General features: G+C 31.8%; 1 protein-coding gene across 3 annotated transcripts in view; it reads left to right on the forward strand.

Moving 5' to 3' along the window:
• The window catches only part of srbd1 (S1 RNA binding domain 1), a 118,999-nt gene that overhangs the window by 11,086 nt on the left and 89,011 nt on the right, over positions 1 to 18,902 (forward strand). For all 3 annotated transcript variants that reach the window (XM_056470235.1, XM_056470234.1, XM_056470233.1), the window contains 5 exons: positions 9,924 to 10,027; positions 12,590 to 12,697; positions 12,812 to 12,969; positions 15,077 to 15,167; positions 16,564 to 16,671. In XM_056470235.1, coding sequence (XP_056326210.1) covers positions 9,924 to 10,027; positions 12,590 to 12,697; positions 12,812 to 12,969; positions 15,077 to 15,167; positions 16,564 to 16,671 — 569 coding nt within the window. The remainder of the gene's footprint in view (positions 1 to 9,923; positions 10,028 to 12,589; positions 12,698 to 12,811; positions 12,970 to 15,076; positions 15,168 to 16,563; positions 16,672 to 18,902) is intronic.

An 18,902-nucleotide genomic window follows, 5' to 3' on the forward strand; every position in this document is an offset into this window, starting at 1 on the left:
CAAGTACACTATGCATCATCTTATTCTAAACTTCCACAAATCCTTGTTCCACAGTGGGACGTTGTAGTTGTTATTTAAACTTAAATGTCTGGTTTTGTTGTATTTTCTTACCCTGTGGTCAAATAATAGTTTATTGACATTTATTTTCTCTAAATACTAATAGTAGGAAAATACAAAGGGGTCATGAATCATGGGTTTTGTGGGACTTTGTGAGCCTGATGCAGATTTTCATCTTTATTTTCCTGACATTTCTAAGTCTGTTTATTATTATTTTAATTATTTGTTTTATAGAAATGAATTAAATTACAAGCTTTATTTTAGGTGGAGCTCAAGTAGTAATGTCTGCTTCATGTTAAACCATTTAAAGTCATTTAAAATATTTTAAAATTCTAATGTTCATACAATTTCTTCAAGTTTTACACTTAATATTAATATAACATTTTGTCTCAGCCTCATTTCAGTTATCAAGTGTATGCAAACAGAATGTTTGAATAGTTTTAGTTAGCAATAACAACCCTTGCAAATACACATTAAAGTTATGCTATATTTAAAAAAACATCTGCTGTCGTTTTAGGAATAATTCTAGTAAGAATACATAAGCAATTGTAAACGTATTTATCATCAGTGGTGAAAAAAGTACTGAAAAATCATTCTCAAGTACCTGTACCTGCCCAAAAATGTAGTACAATAGAGTAAAGGTATCTGTTGTAAAGATTACTCAAAGTATGAGTAAAAAAGTAGTCCTTTTAAAAGTACTCCAGAGTAGTGAGTTTTATGCTGTAAAAAGTTTACATGTAATTTGTTGAGATGAGTGTGTAAACTTAACATTCTGTAGTTCTTTATGATGACCTGTATGAAATAGCCTCAAACATAAACTAAACTTATGTTTGAGGCTATTTCATACAGGTCATCATAAAGTAGATATACTTTATCTTCTCATCAGTGACACCCATCTAAACAGTCTCTGAGTCAAAGCGTATAAAGATTTTGGACATCATCTTGGACACTTTTAATGCTTCCAAACAGTTTGCTGCATTTATAAATCGCCCATGTCTTGAGAGAGTTCATTATGATGCGATTTAATTTCTATAACCGATTTGATTGGACAGGAATCACAGGACTGATTTTTCTAATGCCCATAGACAGGAAAAAATAAAGTAGTGACTGCAGGTTGAAGGAAAGTAGTGGAAAAGTGCAATGTTGAGTGAGTCTGTGGATTATTACACTGTAAAACTCAACAGTCAACTTTATCTAATGAAATGAGTGTACTGAAAGTTAATTCTACTCATTTGAAAAGAGTTTTGAACTCGAGTGTTTGAGTGTTGAAGGCAATGAGTTAATTAAAAACCTCATTACTTTAACGTAAGTGAAGTAAATTTACAGTACTCATATAGATTAGTATTTTTTTAAGTTCGGTGGATTGTTGCAATCGGTTTCCTCAAATAGTTTGAGTTGCCTTAACTTATTGGGTTTTACAGTACTCAGTTGGTTTGAGTTCTCTTAATTTATTGGGTTTTACTGTGCTCAAATTGCTTCATTTACTCAAATGGATTAAGTTTAGTACTCATTAGGAATAGTTTTTGAACTTAAATGGTTTGTTCCAATTAGTTTCCTCAAATGGTTTGAGTTACCTTAACTTTTTGGGTATTACAGTGTATATAATATATAAAAAGTTATCATTTTCATCTGTTTTTGAGGCCTGTGACTGTATAGTAATTTTAAAAGCAGTCAAGGATAAGAAATTGTACCGTTTGTAACATTAATAATGATTAATTTTATTAAATTATTTTTACTTTTATTATTCAATTACTGTACCTGAATGCTGTTACTCAAAAATGATAAAACATTGCTTATTTTAATTGTATATATATATATATTTTAATTGTATTGATCTATTCTTTTAGATGGTTTGTTATATTTCATACAGATGCACTTCTCCATAGAATCATCCCAACCAATCTAAAATTACTAGATTCTTTCCAAATAGAGATAATCAAGTCGTCTGGCAAAATGGTATACGTAATATGGAAATATATATCACACAATCACAAAATATCGCAATGTTACGTTTTTTTAACATCGTGCAGCCCTATCGTGGGGCTGTAGTAAAAAGGTAGAATCCCAGGTTCTTTGATGTATGTGTCAATGGCGTCCCCTTCCCCCTCTCTCTCACTTCATAGTTCCTCAGAGTTGGTTGTGGGCCACATGTCACAGTGACTCTGTCATCCTCTTCTCCCTGTATTCGTCTCTCTCACCCCGTTCCCTGTCCCCCCAGTCATTCCCGATCTCCCCCTCTTAACATATGTGACGCGTCCCCGTCCACGTGCCTGTGGATTAAAGGCTAGGATTGACAGACGCTGCTTCGTGATGACAGCCGCTCTTGGGCTCGGTGTGGAAGGAGGGGGATCGAGGCGCGAGGGTGAGACTTACAGGGACAAAGAGCGAAAGAGTGGCGACGAGATCTGCCGTCAAGCGTGCAGTTTACCCCGTTGTTAATCCGCTGACGTGGATTGTCAGTGAGTGTTAATTTGAGTTCGCTGTGACCTGCGAGCTGTCACACTCCGGCTAAAATGAACCTTTTCGTGGTTTTGCTTGGGAAGAGTGGGCAATGTATTTTGACAGGAGGCATGTGTGCACTCGCGTACTTGCTTGTTTAATTTAACACATCAGTTGTGAGAGTGTATTAAGGACAGATGTGTGTGTGTGTGTGGGGGTTAAATTGGTCCGGGCAAAGTGGTTGTTGAAAGATTTGGTGTTCTTGTTGACAATGGTGTTAATAGGCCGTGCATTAATTTGTACATTAGCAGAGTTTTAACTATTTTAGTTTTTTAGTAATTTGAGTAAGTTTTGAAAGTAAAGAAAATTACAGACTTTTCTTGTGTAATTCATTGTTACTTGCTGTTTCAATGTTTTTATTTGTCAGATACAAGCAATTTTTGAGTGAGAATTATTTCAAATCAAGTTATCACCAAATTTACGGCTGAATAATTATTTTGCATATTTTAAGGGATGAAACAGGATGGAAGCATTAAAAAACTGAACAACTAGATAACCTAACATACTAATAAAACAGATAGCAAATTTTAAGAACAAATAAATCCTTATTCTTTTTCTAAAATGTTTTGTAATGTTTTTGTAACCATAAAACAGTTTTCCTCGTCTATTTGTCCATTTTTTATTTTATATAAAGACCAATATAATAATAATATATTTTTTCAATTGGTGTTTTTAGAGAGATTATGTACATCATTAATGAAAACCACGGGCTTGTGAATAATATATACCTGTTATTTTGCTTCTGTTGTCACTTGTTTTTTCCTCATTTTAACATAGTTTACATAATAATAATAGTAACAATATTAATAATAATATTTTAAAATATTTTTTAAAGATTTAAAATACAGTTGAAGTCAGAATTATTAGCCCCCTTTTTTTTTTCTTTTTTAAATGTTTCCCAAATGATGTTTAACAGAGCATGTGAATTTTCACAGTATATCTGATAATATTTTTTCTTCTGGAGAAAGTTTTATTTTGGCTAGAATAAAAGACGTTTATTTTTTTTTTAATAAACATTTCAAGGTCAAAATTATTAGCCTCATTAAGCTTAATTAAGCTTAAAAGAACAAACCATTGATATACAATGATTTGCTTAATTACCCTAACTAGCCTAGTTAACCTAATTAACCTAGTTAAGCCTTTAAATGTCACTTTAGGCTGTATAGAAGTGTCTTGAAAAATATCTAGTCAAATATTATTTACAGTCATCATGGCAAAGATAAAAATAAATCAGTTATTTGTTATTAAAACTATGTTTAGAAATGTGTTGAAAAAATCTCTCCATTAAACAGATAATGGGGGAAAAATAAACAGGGGGGGGGTAATAATTTAGCGGGGCTAATAATTCTGACTTTAACTGTATGTGTTTTCTGCTGATCTGTGGCATGCTGTTTTTGCTCTGCGTTTGTTATTTTTTTTTTGCATGATTCTGTGAAGTACAGCTTTTTTGAGAGATTTAGTTATTTATAATCTTTATGCTGTTGTGGAAGACCATTAAGCTGAAAATCAAGCTTTATTACTGCTTTATATTCGTCTGTTTGTTTTTCTTTTATGGTCAAGTTAAACCATCTGCAAATTAGGTCATCTAACACAATTGCTAAGAGTTTTTGCCTTTCACAGCTGTTTACCAAAGACTGTTTCCTGCTATTACAAGCATCGAATCAAGCCAGTCTGCTTTCAGTGTTAAACTTTCACTTCATCTTTTCTCTTGGTTTCTAATACAGTGTGTTTTAAATTCTTGGAGATTTTTAGCCAATATAGGCACATCTGTAGGTTTCTTTAACTGAATATACAATTAGAGGTTCAAACTGAAGCAGTAAATTGGGATGACCATTGATCCAAGTTTGTCATTAGCACTGTTTAGTGTTTACTACAAAGGTTTCTTCTGCTAACTGAGTGAAACTGGAGCAAGTAGAGCTGGTGTGACTTTAATTTGTCATTTTTAATTTTGAGTTCATGAGTTTGATCAAAGATAAAAATAGTGACTGCAGGGAAACTTTAAATATTGTTATTTTGTTGGAAAGAATTAAGCACCAAATTAGTTTTTTTTTTTCTCCAGGACATTCACTAAAAACACAGTTCTAAAATTGATGCATTTGTATCAAATAAATGGTGTTCTTAAATTTCTGTTTGTTTGTTTGAGCATTTGGTAGATCGACTGCAATATAATTAGAGTGCTAAACCATCAAGTGTTTTTATAAAACAAAGCAGCTCTTGCTAAAGCAATAGATCGTATTTATTTTGCATGGAGAATAGTCATTGGTGTATTTTGAGCCCCATGTTGTGTATGTTTGTTTTCCTGTACATGCAAAGATAGGAAGTGAAAAGTTCATCCGTTCTTTCTGTTTTTGTAGAGGCCATCCTTTATTGCTCTGTTCCATGGCAATGTCGTCACCTTTATTTGGAGAATAAATATTGAATCGGAATAGCTCGGTCTTTAAAACAATATTCATTTCTGTCGCTTACATTCCTCATATTTTTCCAATTATGATTTCATTGTTATTGAGGAACGTGATATGTTGAATATTTAGACTAAACGTTCCCCCTTCTCTGTTTTGAAAAAGTCATGTCCCAGACTGGCAGGAGAAAGACTTTGAAACCCAAGACTGTGAAAAATGACTGATTTTTCTCAATTTTGGATTTTCTATGACAAGTGTTGAATTTAATCTTAATTTCTGCCCACATTCTCATTTTTTACTTATTTGTGTGTGAGAAATAATTGTTATACTGGCTTTTTGATTATATGAAAGGCATGAGTTAATTTTATAGATATTGGATATGACATGCTTTATAGAAATTTGCTCTCCATGAATATGAAAAGCTATGCTCACTTGAATCTCTTTTTTTTTTTAGGAAATGTTAGTAATGAGATTCAACAAGAATTCAACAAGAATTCTTGTTGTTTGCATCACCAATATATTGTTTTCTTTCTTTCTTTATTGTCCACAAGTGGAAATTTGTCTTTGGCTTCACCACACAACCGCATCAGCGTTCACATTACACATATCACAGAAAAACAGGCAACACTAATAGATTCAATGTCATCACATAATAGGCAATGAATGATAACTGTTTTCAAGGTATACCGCGCTTTGGAAGAGTCAAGGTTTTAAACCGGCAAAATTTTCTGTAAAACTGTTCCTAAGGTATGTGTAAGGTTTTTTGTATACTTTTTTTTAATTTTTTTTTTTTAATTTATTTATTTATTTTTTTTTTAACAACAGTATCTCCAACAGAAAAGATATCCAAAGATGCCTTTTTACTTTGTAAAGAAATCTGTGTTTTTGAAGACAGCAGAATTCAATGATTCATTTTCATTGTTTATCCTGACACGTTTACTGCTCCAAAATATTTTAAATCTTTCACAAAATAAAATAAATTGTGTTCAAAGGGGAAAAAGTTTTAGTTTTTTACACAGACATTTAAAAAAAAAAAATTAGGGCAGTAATAACAATACCGTGATACCGTGATATTTTTATCTAATTTTATACAAGGTTATCATACCGTCAGAATCTTATACTTATCACATAAATCACAATAAAATCTCAATTAACCCTATTCATACTTTAATGGACTATATGCACAGCTAGTGTTTTTCAGCCAATGATGAACCTCCAGTGAAAGCTTGATTTTCAATTTTTTTTCAATTCATCTTTATTTGTATAGCACTTTTACAATGTAGATTGTGTCAAAGCAGCTTCACATAAAAGGTCATAGTAAATTGGAACAGTGTAGGTCAGTTTTTAGTGTTTAAGTTCAGTTGATGTTGTAATGTAATTCAAATATAATCAGTTAAATAGACTTGAGTATCCATTTGGTTGGTAAAGTGTTAAAAGAGAGCAAAAGACCGTTTAAACACAGGGCCGTCATTAGTGTATAAATTCCATTGAAAACACTGGAGTAAAATTATTTTTCCATATTTTGAAGACATGGCGTGGAAAAAATTATAATTTAATGCAGTGCTTTTTGTTTGGTCTGATATCCACTTTATGTTATATTTATCTCATCTTAGCCAGGCAGTGATGATCGCTGTTTTTTAAAGAAATCAGACCTTAAACGTAGCGATTTTTGTATGGGATGACAATTAACCGGAAGCCCCGGGGCTGTCTGACTGAAATTAAAAGTCGGTGTGCATATATCTTATTAAAACCCAGCATTTATTTTAAAATTCTAGTGGCAGTCGGCACAAAGGACATTTGATACACCTTTTTCTTTACTTGGGGTTGCCTAGAACATCTTTTGATGGCAAGAGCTGAGGTTTCATATTGAAGGGATGGGAACAATCTTCAGCAATGACATGCGTTTTTTTTTTTGTTTAATTCTCATTAAATACATTTCATTTAGTTGTCTTTGTGCTTTGCACTGGCAATTTTCACTACTTGACATAGTTTTTGCTTTTCCTTAAATGGAAACAGTCCATGCCATGCAATCATGTTAAAACTCACAATACTTTCAGCCAAATTCTTCTATACCATCTCCAGAATATCTGTACTCACACAAAATTGTTGTAACCTCCTAATAACATATAATCACTTTATTGCTTTTTAAAAATACAAAATATTTTGAGCTTGATCAAAGATTTAAGGGATAAATTTAATGACTGCAATACCGTGATACCGTGATATTTTTATCTAATTTTATCCAAGGTTATCATACCGTCAGAATCTTATACCGGCCCATGCCTATCACATAAATCACAATAAAATCTCAATTAACCCTATTCATTAAATACATTTCATTTAGTTGTCTTTGTGCTTTGCACTGGAAATTTTCACTACTTGACCTAGTTTTTGCTTTTCCTTAAATGCAAACAGTCCATGCCATGCAATCATGTTAAAACTCACAATACTTTCAACCAAATTCTTCTATACCATCTCCAGAATATCTGTACTCACACAAAAGTGTTGTAACCTCCTAATAACATATAATCACTTTATTGCTTTTTAAAAATACAAAATATTTTGAGCTTGATCAAAGATTTAAGGGATAAATTTAATGACTGCAGAGAATCTTTAAATAATGTTATCTTGTTGGAAAAAAAATGAGCACCAAAGTTTCTATATTCCTCCAGGATACTCTCTAAACATGGAGTTCTGAAATGTATGCATTTGCATTAAATAAATGGTGTATTATTATTTATAGTGTTGTTTTTTTCAACTTTGTTTTTATTGATTTTATTCATATTACAAAATCCAGTGAACCCTGCAAAAAATTAACTTAAATGATATTTCAAAATGTACTTTCCCAACCAAACATTTATTAAGCAGAAATATTTTTTAAAATAGGTGATAAAATAATAAACAATTCTGTATACATAATAAAATAAAATGAAAATAATTAATAAACAGATTTAAATTCACGAATATACAGTCATCATATATAAGTACACCTGTCACAAGTCTATCCTTTAAATTAATATTTTAATAGGAAGCTATACAATATTATATTTCTGCATATACTTTAAAAGAAAAGAAAATTTAAAAGAGAGAAAAAATCAAGAGAAGCAAAACATTTTATTTATTTATTTTGTTGCAATATTTAGCTTGAATTTAATTGTATTATCTTTCAATTTCTAAATATGTTTAGTGACATATTATTTTAATAAATATATCTGTTTAATAAATCTGTTTTGTTTAAATGCACCAAAATGCCTATATTCACTGAGAAATGGATACAAATATTCATTTTCAAAATGGGATGTACTCGGTTATGCTGAGCACTGTATGTATGTATATAATAATAATTTAAAAAGCACATTATTACTTTAAATTTCCAATTACAGTCATCCTTCCAAAAGCTTCCATTTTTATCTATTCACTCATAAAGTGACAGAAAGGGAACCGCTTTTTTTAAAAAACTCTCTGCTTTACCTCTGATTACATATGTTCATTTTTCTAGAGCAAAATTAACAGACTGACATCTTGTTTATCCGTTGTGCAAGAACAGGTCTTTGGGTATCTTTCCATACCAAAGCTATAACACGTTTGGCTTGTATAAAAATGAAATCTACAGGTTTCTTTTTGTTTGCATTTACTGACATTTATAGGATATACAGTTGAAGTCAGAATTATTAGCCCCCCTGTTTATTTTCCCCCCAAGTTCAGTATAAGGCAGAGAAGATTTTCTCAACATATTTCTACGCGTAATAGTTTTAATAACTCATTTCTAAAAGCTGATTTATTTTATCTTTGCTATGATGACAGTAAATAATATTTTACTAGATATTTTTCAAGACACTTCTATACAGCTTAAAGTGATATTTAAAGACTTAACTAGGTTAATTAGGCAAGTTATTGTATAATGATGGTTTGTTCTGTAGACTATCGAAAAAAAGTTAGCTTAAAGGGGCTAATAATTTTGACCTGAAAATGGATTTAATAAAATTAAAAACTGCTTTTTACTCTAGCCGAAATAAAATAAAAAAGACTTTCTCCAGAAGAAAAAATATTATCAGACATACTGTAAAAATTTCCTTGCTCTGTTAAACATCATTTGGAAAATATTTTATAAAGAAGAAAAAAAAAATCAAAGGGGGTCTAATAATTCTGACTTCAACTGTATATGTGAGAAACATGTAATATAAAAAGTTTTGGTTACAATTTCTTCAGTCATTTCACATATCACACCAAGCACCTCCTTCCCAAATGACTGCAGCTTTTCCAATTTCATCTTTACATTTTGTGCAATAGTCTGAAATATTAGACTGAATCCGATGTCATTTCACAGACGTAATGTAAGTCCTCATCATCCACTTGTATGTATTCTACATCTTTACACTAGTGTTATTAATAGATTTGCAATAACCACATAAACCCAAGTTAAAAATGACACGCGTTATAGATAAAAGTTTGATATTTGTTTTGACGTTTCCCTCATCTCGTGCAAAACTTCAAATGCGATAAACATTGCATGAGAAAACCCGTGTAAACAGCTGCCTCGGGGTGTGGAAATGCCAAAATACGGAAATATAATTTTCATCATGTTTCTTGCCGCATTAATTCACGTCTTGATCGGGCCATTAGCTGTTGGTGGTGGGGTGTGTGTTTGTGTAGGGGGTTGCTGGCATTTGTCAGCTCGCTTCTTCCGCTTGGAGTCCAGATTGATGGGTCATCTTTTCCCTCTTGTTTCCTTTCCAAAGGTTTTCCTCAGAAAAGGTCAGATACTTAAAACTATTTGCTTCACAGCATGTCACTTTTCCTTAGAGGGCCGGTAAAGGGAAAGTGAGCGAGGCACGGAGGTTTTGGTGCAACACTGGTGCGTCTTAGTGACTTGTTTTGGGAGGAAGCGGGAGGGGGTGGAACCGGCGGTGCTCTACCGTGCCTTGCCTTGTGTCGGCTGTCTCTACAGGTTACTCTCTCTTGTTTCAGACGTTAGCCATTAACCGTGGGGAGAATCTGAAGATTCTGACAGTGAAGGTCAACATCCCCGACTGGGTGAAGAATGACTTTTGTAGGTGGTGCGTCAACGTCAGGTCAGCACTCACCCACAACGCTCACACACCTCTTCTACTGTTGTTTTTTTTCTTCTTTATTGACTGGCCTGATATGCTTGCTTGATAACAGTTACCTTTATTTTGCTGGGTGTTAAATATTAGCGACAGTTTTTTATATGGATGGTTATTTTAAAATCAAATCAGATTTAAGTGTTTAAATAATAAACTTGATTTTGAACATTTTAATCCAGTTATGTCCATATTAAAAGATTGTCTTATTGTGTTTTTGGTTTCACAGAATTTTCACCAATTTTAAAAGCTCTGTGAATTTGAAAGTTATATTTAGCCACTTTTATTACTGATGGAGCCTGTTTTCATGATGACTCAGAATTAATTGCTTAAAGAAATATGTGTTCGATAAATGATAGCAAATCTTTTAATTTGTAATGTAATAAGAGAATACAATTAATCTAATGAGTAAATCCTCGTTTTCAGTATATAAAATAAATAATACTAATCATATTTTAGGCTTCAGCCACTTTTACCCACATTTAAAAGCTCTATAGATTTGGAAGTTCTATTTAGCCACTTCAGCTTTTAATACTGATGGAGCTGTTTCCTTGATGCCTCAGACCTAATTGCTTAAAGAAATATGTGTTCAATAAATGATAGCAATTTTTAAAAAGTTGTAATGTAATAAGAGTATACAAGTAATTTAATTAGTATAATCCTCATTTTCAATATATAAAATAAATAATACTAATCATATTTTAGGCTTCAGCCACTTTTACCCACATTTAAAAGCTCTATAGATTTGGAAGTTCTATTTAGCCACTTCAGCTTTTCAGCTGTTTCCCATGATGCCTCAGACCTAATTGCTTCAAGAAATAGTTTTTGATAAATGGCAACAGCATTTTTTTAAAGCTGTAATGTAATAAGAGTATACAATTAATTTAATGAATATAATCCTCGTTTTCAATATATAAAATAAATAATTCAATTCAATTCAATTCACCTTTATTTGTATAGCGCTTATACAATGTAGATTGTGTCAAAGCAGCTTCATATAAAGGGTCATAGTAAATAGGAACAGTGTAGCTCAGTTTGTAGTGTTTAAGTTCAGTTCAGTTTAGCTCAGTTCAGTGTGGTTTAATAATCACTACTGAGATTCCAAATACTGAAGAGCAAATCCAGCGATGCGCAGCTCTATAGATCTCGAACCATGCAAGCTAGTGGCGACAGCGGAGAGGGAAAAAAAACTTCACTAAATGGTGAAAGTGAAGAAAAAAAAAAAAAAAGTTATATTTTAGGCTTTTAACCACTTTTACCCAAATTTAAAAAGCTTTATGGATTTGGAAGTTCTATTTAACCTCAGGTTTTGATATTGTTGTCCTTATCTTGAACCTCATTTCGATAATTATATTTTTTATAAATATCAATTTTTTATAAATCTCAATTGTTTTTGAAGGTTTAATCTATGTTTAACTCATTTTATTTCAGTTCTTTTTCTTGCAATTTGAGAATATGCATTACATTTTTACATCTCTAACTTTGTAGCCCAGTTAGATCAATTGTTGTAATTGTTCTAAAAGCCCAATAGATCAATTGTTTTTGTAGCACTTTCTATAATGTCTTGAACTTCATTTTATTAAATAAGTTTTTGAAAATGATCAATTGTTTTTGAAGTTTTAATATATGTTTTTATGTAAACCTTTTAAGTATTTTTTTTTCCTGCAATTTGAGAATATATATAACTTTTTTCATTCTCTAGCATTATTTTGTTCAATATCGGTTTTATACTTGGTCATAATAGTGACCAAAACAGCAAAGTTTGGATTGCACTGCAATTGAATTGTTTTTAATTCTATAGAAATAGTTATACTACAAATAGTTATACAATTTATATACAATTTTTATACAATAAAAAAAAAAATTCCACATCTTACGTCTTTTTCATTTAAAAGTTGAATTTCTTGCCCAAAGCAACAACACTTTTAGAGCTTCCCGTAACAAGAAAAAGGACAAGGTTACAATTGTCACCAGTGGTGTTAAGTGGGCATAGATTAGATTTATTGAATATTAACCCAGTTATGTTTTTTATGTAAAATTACATTTTAGGGTTGAAAATGTATTGTATTGACTTGTATTTAAACTTATATTTCAACTTGTATATCCGCCCCTCCCAAAAAAATAAAACAAAAAAATGGAATGTTCAACAATGTTCAATCCATTGTTTTCTTGATGACCTACACATTTAAACATAATGTGTTGTCAAATTATCAACATTTTATGGGCTGTAAAAAAAAGTCAGTTGCCTATCAACAATATCATAACAATGAGTGAATCTCAGCTAACAGAAAAGTCATTTGAAATTTAAGCAGCTTCCTATTTTTTTTTTTCCTACTGAAATATCTGGATTTGGATGAAAAAAGATGAAGTCGAATGGCTGTAATTATGAGTATATCTTTAAAACAAATAAATTAAATTAAAATAATTAGATCACAGTGTTAGTCAGATTTATTGTATACCTCTAAGATGCTTTATAAGTTTGTAAAGTAAAATACCTGCTTAATATCTGCTCTTTATTTGTATATCCTGAAGGTGGAGGCCACAGGGATATGCACAGCCGGAGCTAATGTCTATTTTGAATAATGCAGCTGAAGATTCCTACAAGAGGCTCATTATTCCTTTCCTCAATCGAGGATACAGGCATGTTTAAACCTGATTTATGTTGCTCTTACTTCTGTATCTGTTTTTTTCAAACTTCTTGTTATTTATCTTGCACACAAATACACCTTATAGCCTCTTTTTTTTTTGTGCCAGGACAAAGTTGACTGCTGGTGCAGAAAAAGAGTCCATCGCCATGTTTGTTCGTAATCTGCGTCAGCGTCTCCTGATGTGTCCTGTGCGTGGGAGAGTCATCATGGGAGTGGATCCAGGATTTTACCACGGCTGCAAACTGGCAATCCTGTCCCCCACCAGTAAGATACCAGAATAAATGTGAAATGAAACAGTAATAATAAATGGGTGTTTATTAACATTTTTGTTATAAAATGTTATTACAAAGATTTTTTTTTTTGTTTTTGCATTAGTTACCCAGTTTTTTTATCTTTTTGAATCACTCAAATATGCCTTCTTTTTTATTTTATGTTTATTGTGAACACTCAATTGAGTACAATCACACAATATTTCAAGGTACATTTGAATCTCAGTATGTGACCTTAAGTGACATACAACTTATACACATTATTGTAAGGTGTACTAACTATAGTGCTCAAATTTTGTTAAATTATAAAAAGAAAAATAGCATAAAAACAAACGAAAGAAAGATTAAAAGACATCCAGGGTAAAAACGCATGTTATAATATAATTACTTTCAGAATAATCTCATATGACCATTTTCATTATACACAAGGGAATAACGCACAATACAATATGAATATATATAACCATATACGTATACACACATTAGCATAATATATTTATTTATCAGTTAAGCATCTTCTATTTGTTTATAGCAACAAAATCCGGTCTTCTAACTGAAATATATTTAACCCACAAATATGCATTCTACTGGTCAAATTATTCAGAATTATTATTTGTGCTCAGAATTGTGTGTTTTGGTAATTTTTTTTGTTATAAAATATTGTTACAAAGATTTTTTTTGGATCAGTTACCCAGTTTTTATCTGTGTTTCTTATAAAATATGCACCCTGGTGCTCACAATATTAAGAATTACTATTTGTGCTCAGTTATTAATAAAGTATCAATTCAATATTGAAAACTTTTTTGCTGCTTAATACTAGACTCTAAATGCTGTCTTTTAAATATAAATGAAAATAATACAATAAGAAAATTTGTTTAATAAACAACGGTTAACACATGTGCTATATATATATATATATATATATATATATATATATATATATGTGAAGAGTTTAGATGCAAAAACCTGTAAGTGCTGAAAATAGCTAGATAAAGGAGTCTAAGAAAAAAGCAAATTTTATAATAAAATTACAGATGGAACTTTCAGCAGTGAAATTTAAACCACACTAAACTGAACTCTGAAATCTGGATTTACTAGAACTTCTGTGTTAAGTTGCTTTGACGCAATCTACATTGTGTGTGTGTGTGTTTGTATATATATAAATATGTATGTATATATGTATGTGTATATATATATATATATATATATATATATATATATATATATATATATATATATATATATATATATATATATATATATATATATATATATATATATATACACATACATATATATATACACACACATACATATATACATAAATATCTTAACTTGAACTAGCAAAAATACCTGCTTAATGTATGCAGGTGCGTGCGCTTTTCAAGTAAAGCTTAAACATAAGATGATGGGTGTTTATTCAGTTTTTTATTGTGATATTGCAATCAGTATGCTTTATTATAATATTTAAGTTTTTATTAAGCAATTTTTTTGTCATAACTTGTGGTCTAATAATAATGCATGTGCTATTTTTGCAATATTAAAATGAACCAAGATGGTTATAATGAACTTTTGCCTGTTAATTGTTAATTGCATTTACTGCACCACATTATAAAGGCGAGTGCCTGATTGGCAGGTGTGGTGAGATTGCCCATTGTGTTCTCTCAGTGGGTGGAGCTCACGCTGTGCCCTGTGTGTGCCACTGATCGGCCTGGCGGGTGTGTGTCAGGTGGCGTTGCCATGTTTTGCCCTCTGCCCTGCAGCAGCACCACACGCAAACCCAGCTTGACTGTGACAGGTCTGTGGGTGTGGAGGCACGTGACTCGCAAGGCTCTTGAGGTGTCTATTGCGATTAGGCTTGTTCTCTCAGGCTGACAGAAAACGGCAGTCGTATTGTCTGAAACGAGAACAAGGAACAAGGTGGAGGCTAAAAATTGAAGAGAAAGCAAATGGGAGTCTGTTGTACCTTTATAAGGTTGATTATGATGTATTGCTCAGTTGATTTACAAGTTATAGCTGGTTGCATGTCCTCTTCTGTCCTGAAATATCATCCTCTGTAAATTAATTCTTTTATTTACTTATTTATTTTTTACTTTCCTCAGGTCAGATTGTGCACACAGATGTGGTGTACCTCCATGGGCCCGCTAAAGAGAGAGAGGCAGATAAACTGCGTCATCTTATGTTCAAATACAGGTAATGTAATCAAAATGAGATTAGCTTTTACTGCAAGTACGGAGCCTAAAAAAATCATAAATAAATAAAAATCACATTACAATATCACTTTGATTGGTTTATAAGGGGATAAACCTTTTCAATAATAAACTGAAACTCAAAAGTTCTGCACATCCGCACGAGGGTTTTCTTAGGCTGTTAAAAATTAATAAAAATAAACAAAGTTGTAGGCTTTAAAAAGTCATATTCATTGAAGATTTGTGTTTAGTTTTATTCTCTAATGCTTAATGCATTGCATCCGCGTTGTTTTCCCACCCATGGTTTTATAGTTATTTCTTTTACTAGTCCAAACTGAATTTGCTGTATTATACAAATGAGATTAACATTGTGAAATATAGACCTTAAATCTCATTCATAATGGTCTTAAAAAGTTTTTAATTTGACTATAAACTGAAATAAATGGCACAGAAATTGAAAATTTGCCTTCATTAGGATGTTCAATTGAGTCTGTTGTGAACACTTTTAGATTTTGTCAGGAAGCTTTCTTCTTATTTAGTCACAAAATGAACTTTTTGATTTAATATTTTGTTACATTATCAGAATTATGTTCTGATTTTGAATAATTTGTATTTCATTAAGAATTTTTAGGCCCATTGAAGGTCCCGGGAAGTTTTGAAATGTGCAATTTTTATTCAATGTTTGACGTAATCTCAACCGAAAACGAAGAAAGGGTGGGACATAGTGTAGCTCCTCCCCTTTAAAAAAAATAGCCAATAGTGTTTTGTTTTATCACCGCTCTGCCAGTGAGAGTGTTTAAGCTCAAGTGACTGTAGTATGAGCAGGCAGACCTGTAGGCAGAAGTGACAAACTACAAGCTTTACATGTTTATATCAGTTTTATAACTTCTAAACTCGAATTTTGTCAATGTTTTGGCGCACATCAGTTAATGGATGTCTTAAAAAACGAATACTAATACTAACATCTAAAAAACTTCATTTTAAATTCATGGGACCTTTAAAACAGTGCTAATTTCAAAAGCAGTTTATCAGCAAGAACGAAAGACACAAAAACCTCTTAATTTCCATCACGTGATACCAAAACTAAACACATTGAGCAGATCTAAAAATGCTGGGTCCATCATTCAGAACGATTTCATTCAGATAAAAAAAGATGTTCATGTAAAGGTAGCTGCTGAGTGCCTTGTAGCTGCTGAGTGCACTGTTGGAGTCTTAACTTTGTGGGCAAGTGCTCTGACATGTGGTGCGGTTAAATTCTGGGCAAGCCAAATTTCTGGCTTGCTTTCGTGGTCCAATCCCTTTTTTTCCCATTCATTATTTTTTGATTCAATCAAAAAAAGCCATAAAAAGTGTAAAATATGACAAAAAAATCAATTATAAAATGTTTTTTTCTCTCACAGCTGTCAAACCATTGTCATAGGAAATGGCAAAGCATGCAGGGAAACTGAGGCCTTCTTCGCGGACCTAATTAAACAGCGCTTCTTTAGCCCTATGGATGTGTCCTACTGGTATGATATTTCCCTTTATTCATGGGTCTTTAATCAAAAAAAAATTTTTTTTTTAAATATTTCCTTTTGTGATATTTAACTAATTGAAATGGCTTCTCGAACAAGAAAAGAAACATTTATTTATTTATTTTTATTGGGAATTAATTGAATCATCGTGGCTTGCTATTTTGTGATCTTCTATGAGTGACAAGTTGTCCCACCCTCAAACCAGTAAACATGCCATCAGAGATCAGATTAAAAATGTAAAATAAATACTGCAAAATTCTATGTCAGTTTTGCTTTTTTATGGTGACTTTAAAACCTTGTGTTCTTCTGATAGTTGCTAAGCAGTTATTATTTTTGAGACCCACAATGATTTGAGGTCACATCAGGCTCCTGTACAGTGCAATTGCAGCCTGAAATTTGCAAATGTTTTATCAATAAACCCTACTAAGAGCCAAAACAGCAACTGTCAAACGAGGTACACAGAAAAGGAGCAAAGGAAACGCTGCCCGTCTGGAATGTGTTACTCTTGCGGGTTTTAAATGGTATCTGGACCCTGTTTGACTGTCTCTAATTAAAAACAAATATTTCTCACCGTCCTTCAAACCAAACCAATCCGATGTGTTCTTATCCAAGCCAAATAAAGAGTGGATCTGGGATCGTCTTTCTCTCCATCTAGCCAGACTGCTGTTTGTTGACTTATGGTTCTGACTGGAGAGCTGCCCAGAACCGCTCTGAAGTGGCCGTTTATGGCGTACGCTGATGGCGGTTTTTTATTACAGCCCTCCGCATCCCTTAGCTCAGCTCAGACGGGTTGCCAGGTCTGCCTCAATAGTTCCCAGCAATACATGATGCGTCAGAATTGACATCCAAGGTGCTCCGCAAGGGGATCCATTTCAGCCTCCATTCTAAATTGAAAGTGGACGATTTGAGATCTTCACTTTGGCAGAGCAACTTCCACTATCACTTCAGGACTTGCCAGACAGTTTGAACTTTGTTTCCTGTACTGGAAATCACAGCCAAGTATTTGCAGAAGCTAGTTGATATAAAATGTTAACTTTTGGTTTACAATTGGCAAAAGGAATCTTAAAGTTTCACCTGGGTGAAGTGCTTAAATTAAATTGTGCTTTTCTTGAAGCGATTACCTGTATGAGAACACGCATGAAAACATTCATTCACTATTTACAAAGTCAAAGTGTGGGCTGTGCTATTAGAATTTAATGGTGGATCAAAAAACAGACTCAAAATGTAGTCAAAGGATACATGATACTTTATTAATGTTAATTTGCTAATAACACAATTTTTTATTTTAAAACTGAATTATTCTGAAAAAAGACACAATTATTAAACAAAAAAAGCTTTACTTTAAAAAAACTTTAATTAAATAAACTTGAAACTAAAATAACTGCAATCTTAAACTATAAATAAAAATATATAGACATTTTTAAAAAACAATTATGGCAATTGATCCAAAAACTTTGAACAATTTTTAAATAATCTTAAAGGTTATTACCAATGGTACGTTACATGTAGCCCACATGGAATCTGTGCCCGCATAAATCCGCTGAAAATATACCCTTATACCATCATTAAATCTATTTGATTGCTTATGTAAATGGGTGTAAATATATTATGCCCTCAAAAAAAGATTTTGTTCAAACTACTTAATTAAAATAATGTTTTTTGGGCAACAACGTAATTATTTTATGTTCAGTCCACTTAAATTTGTAAAAACGATTAAGTCAACCTAATTAATTTGTGTTGGGACAAAATGAAGGAATTGTGTGGAACCCAGCATTTTTTACAGTTTGTTGTGTTATATATGATATGTATTCTGCTTTTATAGCAATTTCAGTAATATTATGGAGTAATATGCAAATGTTTAAATCATTTATATATAATAGAAGTCATATTTTCTGGATGTATTATAAGCTTTAGCTTTGTTTTCCAAACAAGTGGTTCTAAGAATAAAGAAATATATTTTTCATTTAAATTTTTTAACTCTTATACTCTCATAATAATTCTTCCTAAATCCACAGATTTTCTGTGCAGAAATAGAAAGAAATACGTATAGTCTGTCCCTGTATGAATAAAAAGATCAAAATAATGTAATTGACATAACATTTGTGTAAAGTTAACTTAAAAAACTTTTAATAATTTTAATCGATACTTTTTTTTATACTTAGCTTTTATTGATTTTTTTTAGAAACATATAACCAGTGGGAACAAAACAAACAAAAACTAATAAT

Source organism: Danio aesculapii, chromosome 13, assembly GCF_903798145.1.
Source record: "Danio aesculapii chromosome 13, fDanAes4.1, whole genome shotgun sequence".
NCBI classification, from domain to species: Eukaryota; Metazoa; Chordata; class Actinopteri; order Cypriniformes; family Danionidae; genus Danio; species Danio aesculapii.